General features: G+C 44.8%; 1 protein-coding gene across 1 annotated transcript; it reads right to left on the bottom strand.

The window, feature by feature from the left end:
• Positions 1–5,409: 5,409 nt before the first annotated feature.
• On the bottom strand, positions 5,410–17,688 carry Stc1 (stanniocalcin 1). The gene is made up of 4 exons (XM_021647856.2): positions 17,339–17,688; positions 15,052–15,194; positions 14,233–14,444; positions 5,410–8,500 (listed from the first exon to the last, which is right to left on the bottom strand). The coding sequence occupies exons 1-4, from the start codon at positions 17,454–17,456 to the stop codon at positions 8,230–8,232; spliced, it is 744 nt and encodes a 247-aa protein (XP_021503531.1). The 5' UTR covers positions 17,457–17,688; the 3' UTR covers positions 5,410–8,229.
• Positions 17,689–18,204: the final 516 nt, after the last annotated feature.

The raw sequence follows: 18,204 nt of genomic DNA, 5'->3' as shown, positions 1-18,204 counted from the left end.
AAAAGCATTATCAGTTTGAGTACGAGGGAAGCTACCCCTAGGAGCGTGGACCTTTTCCAACTCAGGATGCAATGTAGTAATCGTGAGTTCGATCTTCTCGTCATCAAAACACAAGAGGCAATTCTTTTCTGTGTCATCCCAGGGCATTGATCCCTGGATAACAGTGACAGAAGAAAGCAGGGTGTAGGAAAGGCGGCCTATGCTCTGCCCATTTACAGTGTCGTAAGGTAGAAGCAGAACCTCGGTGTGGAGTGATGGGGGGAGACACTCTTAAAAACTCTGACACTGGAGAAATTAAGATATCGTTTGGGAGTATTTCATGAAGCACTGTTCTTTGAGGTGCTGGGTTTCAGGTAGGGCAGAAAACAGGGAGAAGATAAAAACAGAGACTGAAGTTGTCCAGCTGGCTCTCTGTATTTTGTTTTCCACGACCACAGATTCCACCAACCACAAATCAAAAATATTAGCATAAGAAAAATAGTGTCTGCTCAGAACACAAGACTTCTTTTTTTTTTTTTTTTTTTGGTCTTATTTTCTAGCTCATACCATGTAATAACTGTTTACATATGCAATTCATGTTGCATTTCTTTATTATTCTAGAGCTGATATAACACTGAGGAGAAGTTGGGCATAGACCATGAACAAATGTTACACGGTTTTACACAAAAGACTACCGCAAGTATTTCTCTGTGGAGGCAGAGACCAGGAATGGACAGATTCTGGAAGAAGGATGACCAGTGAGAAATGGGGGAAGTGCAAACGTCCCTCAATGAAGGGAGAGGCTTGCAATTTGGATGGTGACTTTGGATATCCAGGAAGTGAGGCATGGAGGGATTAGTGGTATGCAGGCTTCCTAGAGCACAGTGTTGTCAGTTGGATAGGGGTGGGAGGAGAGGAGCACAGCAGGAGAGAGGGGGAGCTGAGGCCTGGAGTGCTTGTGTTTCCAAGAAATCCCAAGCCCTCATTGGAACTGGTTCCAGGATTTTGACCACATGTTGGAAACAATGACAGTGTCTTGTGGGACATATGTTGTTTCTGGTTTTCCTGCAGCAGAGGACACCTGCAGTGCGATATAATTGTGTTAAGAGTTGAGAATCCTATAGTATCCTCATTGGAACCCACAAACCCCTTAGGAAGAGAGGGGAAGCAGAGATGTATTTAATTGACAGACAAGGATCGGAAGTAGTGAGTGCTCAGGCCATTACACCACATGTTTGCTGCTGGGCTTAGTGCTTATCGGTGTTCAGCTATTGGGCTAGGCAATTGGGCTTCAGTGAGGTATTTGAAAAGTTACAGTGATGGACATTATACCTCAGATTTTAAAGTAGAATATTGGGGTGGAACTAGGTAACATCTCAAATGGACTTCTAGTTCTTTCTTGGGAGAAAGAAGTGAAAGAGCAGGAAGAACACAGTTCGTAACAGAGCTTGAACGTAAGTCATGAATTTAGCAGTGTTAATTTTGTGACTGCATTACAAAACAACTAGGGCTCCAAGGAAAAGAGACTCGCTTGACCCACTAACGGTCACATTCTCTCAATGGCCCCACTCTCCAGTGTGACACCGTGTGTAGGCTTAGCAATGCTCAGACATGTTTGTTAATGAGTCCCTTATTGCTCAGAGCATCAGAAGAAATTATTAATAACCACAGTGGTACACTTCTAACAGGTGTACCTGAAAAAAAAAATGAAGCTGTGCATTATTCCACAAGCTGGCAGAGTTGAGTACTTGTGATTACTTAGAGAAAACCGATCTCTAGAATTCATTTCTCTATCCACCATGGCAATGTACCCACCTAGCACAGGCTCTCCCACTGATAGGGTGGTTAAGTCTTTTTTGAAAAATTGAAATGAACAAGGAATTGGGGGAGGGGTCTACAGCTGGGAGAAGAAGTGAATAAATTGTAATAAATAATAAATTAAAAGATTGAAATGGGTTCTTCTCTCATACAATAATCCTGATCACAGTTTCCTCTCCTTCCAATTTTCTAGCTGCAACCCCCCCCCCCCCCCCGCACTTCTTTTCTCCTCCAGATCCACTCTCCCTCTGTTTCTCTAGAGAAAAGAGCAGGACTCCAAGAGACAACAACCAAACATGACAAAACAAGATACAGTAAGATAAGACAAAAGCCTTCCTGTTGGGGCTGGACAAGGCAACCCAACAGGAGGAAAAGAGTCTGAAGAGCAGGCAAAAGAGTCAGAGACACACCCATCCACTCCCACTGTTAGGAGTCCTCTCCTCCCCCAAACACCAAACCAACAGCTATAACATATATGCGGAGGGCCTGGGGCAGACCCTTGGAGGCTTTGTGCTCACTATTTCCGTTTCTGTGAGCCCAATATGAGCCTGCTTAGTTGAGTCAGTGGACCATATTCTCCTGATGTCCCTCATCCCCTCTGATGGCAGTTATATCATACTGCAGCCAAAGTCATGGGTTCCTTGGTGGTGGTAGATAGTAGAATTCTCTTTGTCTCTTCTCCAGAATGCTTAACACATGCTGGCTACGTGGCATCAAGAATACAAGGATGACATTTGTGGCTGTATTGAAGAGGGCCTCCTGGTGGGTAGAGGTGCCATGGCTTTGGTGAATGATTAGGAGTTTAAAGGGAAGACTTTAAACCAGCTAGTATTAACATTGTAAGCAATGGCAATACAGGTGAAGACAATATGTAAAAGGAACAAGGCAGAAAGGTCCCAGTGTCTTTGAAGGAATCCTGTCAATAGAATTTAGAGCACTCTCTGAAAAAAATGAGTTTGTATGTCAAAGGGCTTACACTTGATGTCAAGATGCTTGATTGAAGAAATGGGGATCTATTAGGGTGAGGAATGGATATGATCAAACTTGAACCGAGGCAGCATTCCCGTCATGGTTAGTTGTGTGGAGTGCATTAGGATTGAGAATGGACTGTGGTTCATGCCCGTGGCTATGACTTCAATATCTAGCTTCTTCTTGGTTGCAGTGGCACCAGCAGCCCCTTGGGGAGTGCTAGGGATGTGGCTTTGAGGCCTATTCAGACATTTCTATCATTGTATCATGATCCCCCTGACTGGCATGAACACTAATTTTAAGAAACACCAATGCCAGATCCCTGCTAATTGCTCTTTAGGACATGTGTGTTCATTCTATAGGAAGAATGACCTGGTTTTTCTTTTCTTCTTTTCTTTCTCTCATACCCAAGACCTACAGATCATTTCATAATTTTTGGAGCTTCTCTTTGGGAATGCTGATAAGAAAGCGATGGCTCTTGAAAATGTCTTAGAGCCATGGGCTGTTAGAGTGTGAACAATCTCAGGGAAGCATTCACAGGAGACTATGGAGTCTGCTCAGTTCATCATTGGATAATCTACCACTTTTGGAGGCTGTCATATTTCATAATTCAAATTCACAAAATCTTGATTTAATAATAATGAGTAGTGATCTACAAAAGGAAAAAAAACAATCATCTAAGACTCATGTAATAGTGGTGATGGCTTAAATGTAAATGGTGATAGTTAAGGTTTCTTTAATATTTAGTACATAGTATTTAAAAGGTTCTTACTGTATGCCAGGTACCGTTTTAAGTGCCTTATCTGTCACAGCCACGTTTGCAGGTGAGACCTATTATTTATTCCTCTATCACATAGGGACAATTTTATAAATACAAAAACTGAGACCAGGCTTTTGGCTCAAAGTCACAGAGACAGCGGAGGGAGCTAGATTTGAACTCAACTATAGAGATTCCCAGTCTGTTCTTTACACCGAAGGATACCGTATTTACCAGATAGCCTTCCTGTACAAACAAACACTGAAAGAAGGCCGAGGGTGAAAATTCAAAATGAGAGAGATGTACTCTGTCTGTGACCCAGGAGAATTAATGCGACGCCTTGTTTTGTTGGTTACCTACTCTGTGAACCTCTGGATGTGGGGAAAATGTAGTTTAGAGTTTGAAATAATTGGGGAAGCATCTTAATTTGATTTTAAACCATGAGGGGAATTTATTTAATGACAGTGATCTAAGATCCCTACTGAAAAAAAAAATCCCGTCAGCAGATCCTTCCCTTTCCCATGACTGAACTCATAACCCTCTGACAAGACCCAAGCGGCCTGCCACGCTGTTGTGAATCCTTTTTAAGTTTCTGAGATGGGGCAAGCTACCTCTACTTTCCTCTACCGATGATGGCCGGAATGGACTCTCACTGAGTTGACAGTGTGTGGGACCGCCGTACGAAGCTCATTTAATGCTCCGCAGCGGCTCTGTGGGATCACCGTCACAAGGAAGAAGCAAAGGATGCTTTTTGAGACTCACGACTCACATGATATCCTGCAGTTTGTGACAGAGCCAGCACTTCCATCTCAGCGGCCTGACCCCCTGGTAGCATAACTGTCTGTTTCCTCCGTTCCCTTGACCTTCTTGAACGGTCTACACTTCCTCTTCTGCTGCGTTCAGAAAAATCCTTATTTGAAACAGTGAGGGTGCTTTGTGATGTTGGGAATATGCCTGTCACTCAGGTGCCCCCAGTCTCTGTGGAGAGGAGCTGTGAGCCGCCTGTTCCCCTGGAAGGGAAGTAGAGCCTAGTTCCCTCACTGTGCCCGCCTCACTGCAGTGCACAGGTCACTGACTGACGAGCTCGGGTTGCCCACTAGTTTATAGGCCCCTAAAGGCTTTTCCTCTTGGAACTCTTCAAGAGTTTCAAACTCTTGAGAAGAGTTTTTTTTTTCTTTGTTTTTGCATATTTTGTGCTCACGCCTCTGTGCAAGTCAGCGGTTGATTTTGATCCCTTTCTGCCTTTTTTTTTTTTTTGAGACATGATGTCTCAAAAACAACCTGGAGGACCCTGAGTGAGCTAAGCATGCTGGCTGGCTGTGAGCTCCAGGGCCCCAGTTAGCTCTGCTTCACCAGAGTTAAGTTACAGACACAGGCGATCGTGCCTGGGGTCTGAACTCAGGTTGTCATGTCTGTGCGGCATCTCCTGAGGCCTCTCCCAGCCCCTGGGTTTAAATTTTACCGTGGTGGTAAGGGGAGCTACTGGATGATTTTAAAGATGTTTAGCATATGCTGGCTTAAACTATATTCATATTCATACTGACCCGTGATTAGTGACTTCAGAGAAAATGAATGAGATAGTGAATTCATACTTAGAGATTCTCACTCAAAAAGTTAAAAAGGACACACTCTATTAGTAGTATGTTTGCATGTGTGTTTATGTATGTATGTATGTGTGTATGTATAGACATGTAGACATGTGCATGCCACAGGACCTCTGTGGAGGTTGGAAGACATCTTTGTGGAGTATGTTCTTTCTTGCTACCTTTATGTGGGTTCTGGGGGTTGAACTCAGGTAAACAGGCAAGAACTTTACTCAAGCGAGATCTTGCTGGCCCAAGAAGCTTTTAAAGAATAACAATGAAAGACATGGGGGAAAAAACAAATAAAACGTAACACTTTATTATTATTATTATTATCGTAGAAGAATTCACCAAAGGCTTCAAATTATGCTATGGCATCTTTAATTATAAAAATAAGCAAATAAAATAACTTGCATCTGTCATTACCATGATATGTTTCATAACTTTTATATGCACATGGAGCTTAAAAATGTAATTTAACAATAAATAATGACATATACCAGATATGTTCACTGTTTATTCCAGTACTCAGCCAAAAACCTAAATATCATTTAAATTATAAATACATAATGCAAATATAACGGCACAAAAATGTTCTAAAGTGCAACCAAATCACAAGAGAGGAGATCATGCAAACTGGTCTAGGTCAGCCCCCGAATCACTCTGCAGCAAACACGAGACAAAGCTTTGGAAGTTCAAGGAGGAGGTGGGGGGGGCAGGGTTGGGGAAAAAAAAGAAGCAAAAACTAGCAACGTTGTGAGCACTGCTTCTTTCCGTATGTGTAGATATATGTATTGTTGACACATATACCAATGTCTCTGTGGGGAGAAAAGAGGGTATGCCATGGCTTGAAGAGGTCACAGCAAAAATAAACAAAGAGAATAGAGAGAAAGAAAATCTACCAAACTGAAGTTAAGGGAAAATTTTACTAGGAATTCTCATAAGCTACTTGCCACTTTGGGGTTCTGGCTTAGTGGGTTTGCAAAAAATGCACAACACACACACTTGATTAGCTCTTCTGGTTCAAAGAAGTCAGCCTTGCCTGGGGTAAGAAGTTGGGGGGAGAGGGGTGAATCTAGCTTAGAATATGTGCTACCTGATTTCCAAGAGGCTAAGGCAGTGTCCATTTGTCTGGGACCTGGGGATGGGACAGTTCTAAGTATAAAAATGCCCTTAACAATCTGATGCCAGCAGCTTAGAGGCTGTGGGGACAGAGGCGGTAGCATTTGTGCTACTGCGGCTGCTGCACTTGAACTTGGTCCTTGAGCACTATGTTACTGGTTTTAAAGGCTTTGTGGTAAAGTTGTATTGCTTTTTATTTCCCTGGAGAGGTACCCTCCCTCCTCCCACCAGGGTCCCGATCACTCAATTTGGTCAACTCTGGGGTGTAGCCTAGTGAGAGTCAAGCACCAATAGTTTCTACGCAAGTGAGTTTGGAGCAGCCCCTCCCTCGTCCTCTCTCAGCATTGACCTTTGGTGAGCAGTGACACTCATAAGGGGCTGTTGGGTTCAAGGACAATGACCCTGAGAAACTACTGTTGTTCGTAGACAGGTTAATCATTTGGCTTTGGTGGCTGCCATCTTGTAAACATCACAGCGGAAATGATCAAACCACCAGCTCTTATGCCCTCCTTCATTCTCTCCATATTTTTTCTTTTTTTTTTCTTTTTCTTTTTTTTTTTTAAAGATCCTACAGAGATGGTCCAGCTGCCAGGACTACTTTGGCGGGCAGCGTGTTACAGGACAAAAAAAAAATGTAAGAGGAGTCCTATTAAGGCTGGACAGCCCAGGGTTATTTATATCCCCTAAGCCCAAATTCCCCGGACTAAAGACCTAAGGGCTGATTGACTCATTCCTGATTGGCTTAGTGGAAGAAATCACCCACACCATCATTTACCAGAGCGCCAGGCACCGCTGGAACGTGAGGAGCCAAGAACTGCCACTTCCAAGGGGATAGTAGGCCTTGTCACACTCAGTGGTCCAAGCCCGAAGGGATGGTCTTTTTGATTCCTGTAATTCCCAGTTGGATGTGACAGAGGTGTTTCAGGAAATATCTAAGTCAATGGTAGCCTCAGGGTTGAGGTGGGCTGGGAGATTAACATCTTACCTGGGGTCCTTCAGATAACCTGTTGGGTTTTCCTATCTCATATAGGCCCATCTTAAGTTCTGATGTTAAGTTAAAACTACTTCTACCCCCTTAGTTATAAAAAAGGCCACAAGGAGCATGAACGCGGATATCTGGAAGTGAGATAGTTATTCCATTCCCAGGAAAAGGAAAATAAAGCTAAGGTACAAAACTAAATCTATATGCAATAAAGTTCTTATAGACTGCTCTATTAAGCAGCGTCCTCTGGAATTTATGTACAGTACAATAGTTTTCAGCTATTTATATTCCACAGTTAGGCCTTAAGATTCTTTGTTTTTAAGACAATTGTTAAAGATACTTTTAAAGCTCTGAGCAGTTACAGTACATAAAGATGTTAGCTTTTTGTTTTTCATTAGATGCAAGAAGATGCTGGCTCAAAACCTGGCTGGAGAACCAGGTTTGAGCAATTTGGTAAATATGTCAGAAAGGAAGTTAGACATTGGAGGAGAGAGACCATAAGACTCGTTAGAGATCAAGAATTCGAACATGACATTCATATTCGTCCATGGCCAGCACAGATTCATAACACGAATTCCATTTAACATATTTATGAGCATTTAAGACATGCATTTAAATAAAGTTGTTTCGTATTGGCTAACTCTACTGGGTGACCATTCTTACGGGCTCTACATCTTCAGATTACAACGACTGGGCAGTTACATGAACGTTTTGTGTTTGAGGAGAGTTGATAGGGATCTGGGAAAAGAATTCAAAGGGGGGGGGACAAAAGAGGCTATGTTCTCTCAAGGAGAGGCAGAATGATCACACGTATTCTGTTGGGAAGAATGCTGTCATTGCAGAATGTTGGGATATTGATTACGGAAGCCTAGTTTCATGCAGTTTTCTTTAAGGGGGAATAGAAAATAGGAACTACTTAGAAAAAAAAAAATCAAACCAGGCACAGTACACTCAAAGTCGGTGTGTCAACACCCCTAAAATGCTATTAGTTTGGTGAGGCTGTGAATACCTCTCCCTGGTTATGCGCTCTCATGGGAGGTGCGTTTGATGTGGGAGGGAGAATCCCCCTCACCTCTAAGGTTCCTGAGGAGGACTTTCAGCTTCTGTGGCTCATTTGTACGCCTCCTGTTGAAGTCAGCTCTTGGGTGTGTCTGGGCACAGTGGTCTGTCTGAAGGATGTGGAAGAGGCTGGCCATGTTGGGCCCGATCTTCTCCATAAGGCTGTCCCTGATTGTGCTGACCGTGTCTTCATCACATTCTAAAAGGCTTCGGACAAGTCTGTTGTAGTATCTGCAGTGGGAAAAAAAGGTCCTCATTAGGCAAAGCCAACTAAGGACCAGGATCGGACATCAGTGCTCCAACTCTGCAAAGAGGCAGGCGGCTTTGGTTTCCTTCTGCGCTCTGGGTTTACTGTACAACACTAGAAAGTCCATCTCCTTGTTTAGACCTCAAGAGATTTAGATCCCACTGAACAGTAGTAGGCTGACTGTAACGTATGAAATTCTGGAAGACAATGGCTCTTGGGGAGAAATGGGACAACACAATAATGCTCTCATGCTGTAGAGAATAAATTGGGCTGCTTGCTCAGAGCCACGCAATGAATTAATCGCATAAGAGGACTTAGTCAAATAAAATGAGTACAACAGGTAGGTCTTGAATGTTAAGCTTGTGTTAGCATTAAATCACTGCGCACGAACTGACAGTTATTTGGATGTCTTTTTGCAACTTCTCTTTGTCCTGGGATTGTGTGTGCTCAAGAATGTGCATATGAATGTACATTCTAACTAAGCTTTGGGCGAAAGCCATGCATTTTCCTGTGAAATTTACTTTCCTTACACCCACTCAGCCAGTCTTGAAAAGGCTGATGACTGACGACTGACTATTTTGAGGCTTCCTTCAAAGGCATATACATACAGTGGCTTTCTGCAGCCAAACACTTGGTAGCAAGGGTGCTTGAAGGAAAGATTAATGGCCTTTAATGGTCCATGGTTCTGTGAGTCCATGAAATCCTCTCACACTGTTCAGAGTTTTGCGGCCTTTTTCTTCTCTGAATACCTTACAGAGTTTAGTTATCACCTCAAGCACCAACATTTGATGGCCTCACGACTATTTCTCCCCACCCCCACCCCGGCTAAATTTTGAAAACTTCTCAAAGGGCTGGCTGGATGCCCTTAGTCTTTGTAGGCAAGTGGCTGAGTGTCATCAAGCTGTATTGTCTGCCAACATCACCTTTTTTGTCATGAGGAAATGCAATTTAAATAACAGGGTGACTCTTGCCTGAGAAGACTACATCCACCTTCACCATGTATAACACTGACCTTCTCTTAGGTCTCACCATTTGCCTCTATGCTTGTATGGATATTGAAATATTTTTTTACTATAACAACTGAAAAGAACATTTCAGTTGTTAAAAGAACCGAAAAAAACTATTCTTCGGTTGTTCAAAAAAAATACCCAAACAAACAAACAACAATGAAAAAAACAACCCCTCCCCCGTGGTTCTGGTGGACTTTTAAGCAAACAAACAAAATCCCTAATGACAAAGACCTTTATGTTTGGTATAAGTGACTTTCATGTATGCAGTGATTTCTCTGAAATGTCCCAAACAGTGCAACTAAGTGTTATGGTTGCGAAAGGACTGAACCATCTGTATTCAAAACTTCTAAACAACTTGTACAGTTCAGGTGTTTTCCAAACAGACTTGGGACATTTCTGGTCTACTGTGGCTTGGTGGTTGTGTAAACCCATTAGCTCTGTGCTCATTGACAGAAGACTCTCCTGGAGACAGCGACCTGCTATACTGATGTGGAGAGACCCCTTTCAAGGAGGGTGTCACAGGAGCCACAGGATCATCCAGGGGGAAAACAATCCTGTTTATTTTTAACTCAACTCTAAGAGCAAGCATCTTGCTAGAAGAGCTTGACCTCTAGAGAGGTCTTTTGAAGGATGGACAGTGAACAGTAGGTCGTGAGTAATAAAGCAAAGCGGTCACCCTTCTTTGGGTGAGAGGGTGAAGTTGGGGATGGAGAGAAAGAGAGGAACAGCGTCTGGTTTGCCCATAGTTCTGGCTACAGACTTCCTGTCAGGGACAATTATATCCAGCTGTGAGTGAAATCGGGCTTCTCTGGCCCAGAGGAACATTTTCCAACCCTTTGGAATTACAAAGAATACGAGTCAAGCTGAGCTTTACTTGGAGGGAGGAATGGGGAGAAAACTAGTGTTGGAAAAACTGAGAAAAGAAAAAAAAAAAAAAAAACCAAAACAATTGTGCCTCAACAGCTTCAGCCCTCTATACCGTCTATACCATCACCTTCATTCATATCTAGGCACCTACTAATTTTTGGGCTCTCGCAGGACTTGGCTCCCCGACATCTTGGGGTCTATTTTATAAGGCAGTTAGTTCTTAGAGGATACATGAAGTAAAGGACTTTATAGTTCAGGGAAGTTAACCCTTCCACATCTAGAAAGAACTCTTCATGCCCACGTGCCTTCAAATGGGCTGGAAAATGTGATTGCTCTTTAGGAACAGGAAGAATGGAAAGTTTCTTCTTGGACAGAATTGGAAGCTCTTGTCTGGATGGAGAAGTCTAAACTGCCTAAAGAAATTCAGCTGGCCTAGCTAGCCTACAGCTTTGGGAGCCCATTGGTGCCTGACTCTGGGAACACCTGCCTTTGCTGTTGTCTTCTCCTAGGAACTAGACAGGATACCTGCTCTTGGGTCTTCTTGGCAATGATTCCTGTCAGCCTGCCTGTTCTTAGTAACTTCTGCTTCCCTGAGGGGGCTTTGGTAAATCAATGCAGTAGGCTGAGAGAACATTTTTAAAATAGGGAATTATAGATGGCTCAGTTAGGAGCTCCTCAAGAGCTAAAACACAGGCCAGACTGCCTGATATCAGTTCAGCTAATCCTGTTGTCTCCAACAAGACTTGAATGTGGCACTCGCCTCTGGACCGTGCAGGCCAATGAGAAGACCTTTACTACGGGTTGCTAAGCAACACAGATGCTTTAAGAGGCTGTGCCTCCAGCAAAAGTTGACTTAGCGATAGCCATATATTTTTTGAGCAGCCTTTTGTACCAAGAACATGCAGTTACTCTAGCTATTGAGGGGTAAATGAGCATATCTGACGGTAGGCAGGAGATAGTTCTGCAGCTCTGAGGAGGGACGTGTCTTTCCTTTCAGGAGAGAGTGCACACTCAATTCCTTGCCGAACACCACGGCGCTCGTATATTTAGTTATTCATGGTATTCTATTTTTAGGGCTGCAGGGACTTCTTGCAGGGTTTCTCTGGCTGTCTTCATTTGAAGTAGAAATGGAAATAGCTTGGCTCAAGGCCATGTGAATTTTGGACTCTATTTGGTGACTTACCAAGCTGTGAGACTTTCAGCAGGTTGCTCATGTCGCTGAACCTCTTCAGCTAAACGGGGCAGCAGAGGCTACAAAACTGTCACCTTCATTCAGCTGCGGTATTTTGTTTCTTAGGATTCAATGTACATTTTCCCTCCCAGGCTAACAAAAACGTTACCATTCAGCGGAAGAAACCCCCTTTGTAAAGGTAGTTGGGATGATTCCTTTCTTTTGCCTGACAGCATTTATGGCATGTGGTTACACACTGCAATGAGGCAGCAGATTAAGCCTTCTGGTCTCACAGCCTGGAAGGACTTTGTATGAAGCACAGATCTTTCTTCTCACTTTGAAAATTTTATCCTTGGTCCCCTCCCCCCCCCCCAGCATACTTGGTAAAGAATAAGATCAGACGTTCTCCATAGCTACAGTTTCAGCCATGCCTAGGAACATTCTGTGTGAGAGTTTATAAATAGTCCTTTGTTTCCCTTGATCAATATTATTCTTCTGTTTCCTGTTCCCAATCCGTGCCCTAGAGAGTTGGATGCTTTGTCACTTTTCCCACTCTGGACCTGGGTTGGTCCCATTGGTTCCCAAGCATCATGGTGTTTTGCCCATGCCACCAATCCTCCTGGCCTCCCTCCAGACTGAAAGTATGGGCTGCAAATCAAGGCAGGGGATACTTCCCACTTACTTCTCTCCCTGGATGCACCTTTGGTACGTACACATACACACACTCCTGTTCTGCCTTTCGGTCCAGTCAAGCTTTTGTCTTCTCCCAGACCTAAATCTCATGCTAGACAAACCACAGGAAGGTGGAATGAACCTGTAACTACTTCCCTTTGTAAATCTTTGCCAACTGGCAGGGACTTTGCGTGTGTCTCTGCTGGGCCCGAGGCTGGGAAAGCAGGATGTTTCAGGCAGCGAGGAGCTGAAATAGAGCAGATGAAGCTCCGCCTGGAAAGGAAATCGCTCCAGTCCTGCTGAACACTGAAGTGAAATACTTGGAAAAAGGTAAGCAATGCATGAGAGATTCTGGTGCTTAAGAGCATGCCACCTTTCCCCCACTGATCTTTGCTACTAAACTCGAACAAGAGGAGAAAAAGAGACTGTGCCTGGACCATTTTTCTGAAGGTGTTGCAAACAAGATGCTTTGGAGAAAGAATAATGGTCTGGCTAAGAGCTCCTTTCCTAAGTTTCCTCTTGGGCTTTCTTTGCACAGTGACTCTCTTTTTGCAAGGGGAAATGCAACTTTAATTGAAATAGCCAGCTCAGTATAGCCTTGAAATTGGCCACCTGCCACATTAGAGATCATATGTGTCCAGAATCTTTAACAACTTATACTGATAAGTCTGCTAATATCCCTCCCTTTAAAATGCTACATAACTACATCCTTTGTCCCTAGCCATTGTCTTACCAAGCACTCTTCGTTTCTTTCCCCTATGGCAAAGGATTACTTTCCAAAAACATAGCCAAGTGTTAAGCCTTCCTTTCTTCAACAAGAATCTTCCTAGGAGAATTCTAAAATTTGAAGTTGATCTAGCGAGACAAGCCACTTGAGGAAAATGGAGTTGAGGGAAATTTCTTACTGAGACAAACAGTAAGAATTCTTGTAGAGTTGAATTCTTGGTAGATTTATGTTAGATGAGTTGTGGCTCAGTAGGCCACTAACCTGTAGTTAAGAATGGCTCCTACATGTCACAGAACTGTCATGTTAGGGACAAAGCCCCAGATAGACTTGACCACTGACACTTTCAGAAAGATAGGGCCATTTGGCTAGAAGATGTATCAGATTAAGTATCTGGTAACTCTTAGGGGACCAGAATAACACAACTGTTCCTTGTGAGTTCATGGAGACTTGGTGTGAGAGTCAGAGAATCATGGGATTTCATCCAGTCATAGGATTTGGCTTAGAGCACTCCACAGGCCATCGTTAACTGGCTTATAGTTAACTATTGATTCTGTCTGTCTATGCCCTGCCAAACACCATCCCTCACGTCTTGTTAGACATCTTTCCAAGATATCCATAGTGGACCAGGATGCCAGGTCTCCTATGTATCAGGGATTCATTTCTTCCTGGCAAAGACTTCGAGGTCAACATCACTGCAAGATCTGGAGCTTAGATGGTGTGAACCCAGGCTTTGGGTCACCTGAGATGCAAATGTGATCTTGGTAGCTACCAGCTCATCATTCTGGGAAATCTTGAGCTTAGAGGGTTGGCATGACATAAGGCTCTAAAGGAAACATGAGAATGGCTCCCTGAAGCCATTTTGCTTTTCATAGAGAAAAAATCCAAGTCCTGGAGAAATAAGATGGCTTGTTCTGGATTAGCCACTGAAATATCTGGCTTTGGGAGTAAGTTGAAATATATACAAACTTAATGAAAGTCTGAACTCCGACATTTGACCAGGGGGTTTTTATCATGGCCTATTGTTCTGTTGCTCTGCCATGGTTTCAGCCAAACCTGATGTTTCAAAAGGTACTTTCCAGAGAATTCACTGTTCCCTCAGGCTTATGGTAAGAAACTGGACAAAGAAATGCACCCAGGAGTGCTGCAAACCAGCCTTTCTGCTAGCTGTGTGAGGAAAGTCTTACACTAGAGGGAAAATTATTGCTCTGGCTTTCTTGGCAAGCCTTCCTTCCCCCACCCCAAGTGTGAAGAAGAGGACCCAGGAGGTACCTGTTGGAGAAGTGATTGGGCAGCTGTATGACTTCAGTGATGGCTTCCGGGTTGCGCTTGGCGATGCTGCAAACATTCAGCTTGCTATAACACTCCTCCTGCACCTCGGCGATCATCCTCTGGAAAGTAGAACACCTCCGAATGGCAAGGAAGACCTTGGAGGTGATCCCATTGGCGATGCACTTCAAGCTCTCTTTGACAAATGCTTTTCCCTGCCAGGGATGAGAAGATAAACATTAGTTTGACCTGCTAATAGAGGTCTGGGTCTATTACCCAGGGACCTTTAAGGGGACTGACTGACTTTAATAGCATGGCCAAGAATCAAATGAGAAAATCCCTTCTCCGTTAGACTATCTTGAATAGTCAGCTCCACAGAAAGGGAATGAGATGGGAGGAAGCCATCATTAACTGTTCTGAAGTGTGAAGATGGTTAGAATCAGTTTTATGTTCTTGAGATTAAGACTGATAACTCAGAATTTCAGGTAGCAGGCTAGGGCATTCAGAGGAGAGCATTTTTATTTTTTTCTTACAAAGCAGAAATGCTTTTTTTGCTAGTCATTCCTCATGATAGAAGCCAGTCTCTGTCAACTCCTTATTCCTGGTCTAAACTGTGTGCTTGCCCCTGTTCTCTGTTTGTCTGTCTGTCTGTCTGTTTCTGCCTCTCTCTGCATATGTGTGTGTGTGTGTGTGTGTCTACACTCTGGGATGTGCCTTCTGAGTAGGAACCTTGGAAGCAGAGGTGTGTCCTAAGAACAGTAATGAGCACTCTGTTAAAAGACAATTAATAGCCAGTGGGAGCAGAGGTCAAGGTTGCGTTACCTGAGTGTCAAATTTAGCAGCACTGTACAAGAAGGATTTACAAATGTCGTACATCCCGTCTGTGTCACACGTGGAGTTTTCCAGGCATGCAAAAGCCCCGCAGCCAACCTGCAGGGCACTGTTGAGGCAGCGAACCACTTCAGCTGGAAGAGACAAGCAGAACCAGCCCTGGTCAAGCCAAAGGGGCTCTGGGTGGGATCCAATTGGTGTAGGGGCCAATACCAAGTGCCCAGGATCTGAACTTGTCTTCAAATTTGAGCTTGGGCTCCATTAGACAGAACAATGTGAAGAAAAGTGGGGGTGAGAAAGGGGATGGACAGGCCCCCTTTCCTTCCAAGAGTCAGAGTAAAGGAGATGCGTCCCCCCTCAGGCACATGCTTTCTGGGCCTCACCCTTCCACGCGTTTTGATGGCTAGAGAAGTGAGGTTAGAGACCTTGTAATTCACAGTGCCTTCTGGTGGTGACAGGAGTCAAAGTTGTCACTCGGAACTTGAAAGCATGGGTAGGCTGAGGGCAATGACCAAAGGTCAGACTCGTGATGGGGTGTGTGTACGTGTGTGGTGGGGGGTGGGGGATGACCAGAGAATCTGGTGGGCTTCTGTAAAAAAAAAAATGCAGTCTGGAGTAAAAAAAAAAAAAAATCACGGTTTTGAAATCCAAGTGACAGAGAATAATCTGCTGAGTCCATTTGGAGGGAGACCCTTCCCAAAGAGGGCATTGGCAGAAAGGAATCGGAGCCCTCTGTATCCACCCCAGCCCCCCTCAAGCACAGCCCGGTGGTGCTCAGAGGTATGAATAAGCCCTCATATTAAAAAGCCTTCTTTTCCAAAAAGGAGAAGCACAGGTGTGGAGTGACGAGTCCAGGGTGCCCCTTGTGCAAGGCTGGAAGAAAACCGCAAAGAACTTGCACCAGGCTTTCTTTATTCTGGATAAGATCTGCCATAAAAGTAATTTCTTTCCCACAGAAGGAGGGGTGTTCTGGCAGGCAGCTCAGCAAGCAATGATCTGTAGCCTTCATACCTTAGGATTCTCCTCCCAGATCAAAAGCATGGTTTGGTTAGGTTAGGCTTCCCAGCCCTCTCCCCCCCCCCCCCCCCCCCCCCCCGCTGCAGCCTCTGGGATGTTACAAGTCATTTCCCTAATTATATATTTCCACGGGTTCAAATTATAACTTTGCTTTAAGCAGTTTTAATATGCATTAGGGCCGCTATTGTTTTAGGCAGGCTTGAATTGTGAATCACGGGCATCGCTATAGCAACTAAGTACAAAAGGAAGCCAGGCAAAAGGCCTCCTCTCGGCAGGGACCTGAGCTCTTCCAAGGGGGGGAAGCATCTGCAGCATTTTGACACCTGCGGTCTCATCTCTGCTGACAGTTAGGGAAAGGAGTGAGTGGGGAGCAGAAGTCAAAGGGCAGAAGGGTCCTAATACCTCTTTGCCTCAGGAGGCCGGGACCATATATATACAGTTATCTGGTGCTGGAGTCAGGCCGAAAGTAAGACCTTCCCCTTGGAGAAAGAACAGCTTTTGGTTCACAAATGCACTTCCTTCTAGGGGCCGTGGGCTGCACGGGCGATTGAATGGAGTCGGTGAGAGCGGGGAGGCAGATAGGCAGGCGTGTAGGGAATGGGGTGTGTAGGTTTTTTTTTTTTTTTCCTCCCTTCTTTCTGAATCCGCCCTGATTCCTCCTCCCCCCCCGCCCCCCGCCCCCCAGACTCGAGGACTACGGTTCCGCAAATCAGTGTGAGGAGGGCACTTGTCTGTGTGCTGGATGAAGAGGTAGAGAAGTCAAGTTACAAGGTCTTAAAGGGGCAGGGAGAGGGGCCGCAGCAGGTACTCGCCGGCTCAGCACCTTCACACCGGCTCGGCTCGTGGAGCGTGGAGAGCCGCTGCGAGGCGTGCCCGCATTCAAGCCGCTCCCCGCCCCCTCCCCCCAACAAGAGGGTACGTGCCAGATTTCAGGCAGTCAGGCTAGGCTTATGCAATGAAATACCCTCAGCAGAGCGCCCGGCTTCTTCGTTAGTTGCATGCAATTTATTAAACAAAGGAACTCCACTTCCTAAGGCTATTGGATTACACTGGCAATGCACACCACTAGCAGGCATGAAGCACATTCATTACCGAGACCAGCCGTGTCACACACACACACACACGCACACACACACACACGCACACACGCACACACACTCGCACGCACGCACATGCAAAAGTGAGGAAAGGCAAATGAGGACAGCTCTTTGGTTGGGGGGCGGGGGGGGGGAAGAAACCGGTCCTGGGTTTGCTTGCTTACCTGAATTTTGAGCCGCCACTCGGGATTTTCTGGGGCTCACAGAGTCATTCTGTTCCGCCTCGTGCGTTGCGGCAGCGCTGATGACCAGCGCCAGAATCACCGCTGAGTTTTGGAGCATTCTCTGAGAAGTTTCCGCTAAGTTGTTGGCTTTTTTTTTTCCTCCCCCCCCTTTCCTCTTTCCCTCTCCCGGCTTGAGTGAAGATGTGGAGCTGGATATACTGAGAGCTTAGGTGAGGATTTGATGAGGAATTTTGTGTGTGTGTGTGTGTGTGTGTGTGTGTGTGGCTGGCTGGCTGGCTGGCTGGCTGGCTGGCTGCTGCTGCTGCTGCTGCTGCTGTTGCTGCTGCACCTCTGGCTTTTGCAAACTGGGGACCCAAGAGCTGCACCCAGGGATTTTATAGCCGTCTTATCGGTCCTCAGGATCAGTGACCAATCAGATCCTTCAACTGGTCCGTTTAGCCAATCGGCGGGCACGCTTATTCAGCTGGAGCTTTTTGACTTCTTAGAAATATTTTCCAGCAAATTGAGAGTACCTGCTGCCAATGATTTATATGTGTGTGTGAGAGAGACTGTGTGTGCAGGGATGTGTGGAAAAGCTATTTTCACACGCTGAAGTGATAACTTTGTATTGATCAAACTGAAAGGAAAATCACTTGAAAGACCCTTCAAGGTACTTGTGAAATTCATCTTTAATTTTTTTTTTTTTGCTTGTTTAATGAACCACTAGGAGGAATGGGTGTTGGGTGCTTGTAGGGAGATGTGATGCAGATTAGAATTTAATCACATTATAGCAATGCTCTAATTTTAGTAGACTGTTCTCTGTAAGAGCTCAGCATCAGTTTTGCATTTGCGTGTTCACTTGCAGT

This window comes from Meriones unguiculatus, chromosome 9 (assembly GCF_030254825.1).
Source record: "Meriones unguiculatus strain TT.TT164.6M chromosome 9, Bangor_MerUng_6.1, whole genome shotgun sequence".
In the NCBI taxonomy this organism is placed as follows: domain Eukaryota; kingdom Metazoa; phylum Chordata; class Mammalia; order Rodentia; family Muridae; genus Meriones; species Meriones unguiculatus.
This window is presented reverse-complemented; position numbering and strand designations above follow the sequence as displayed.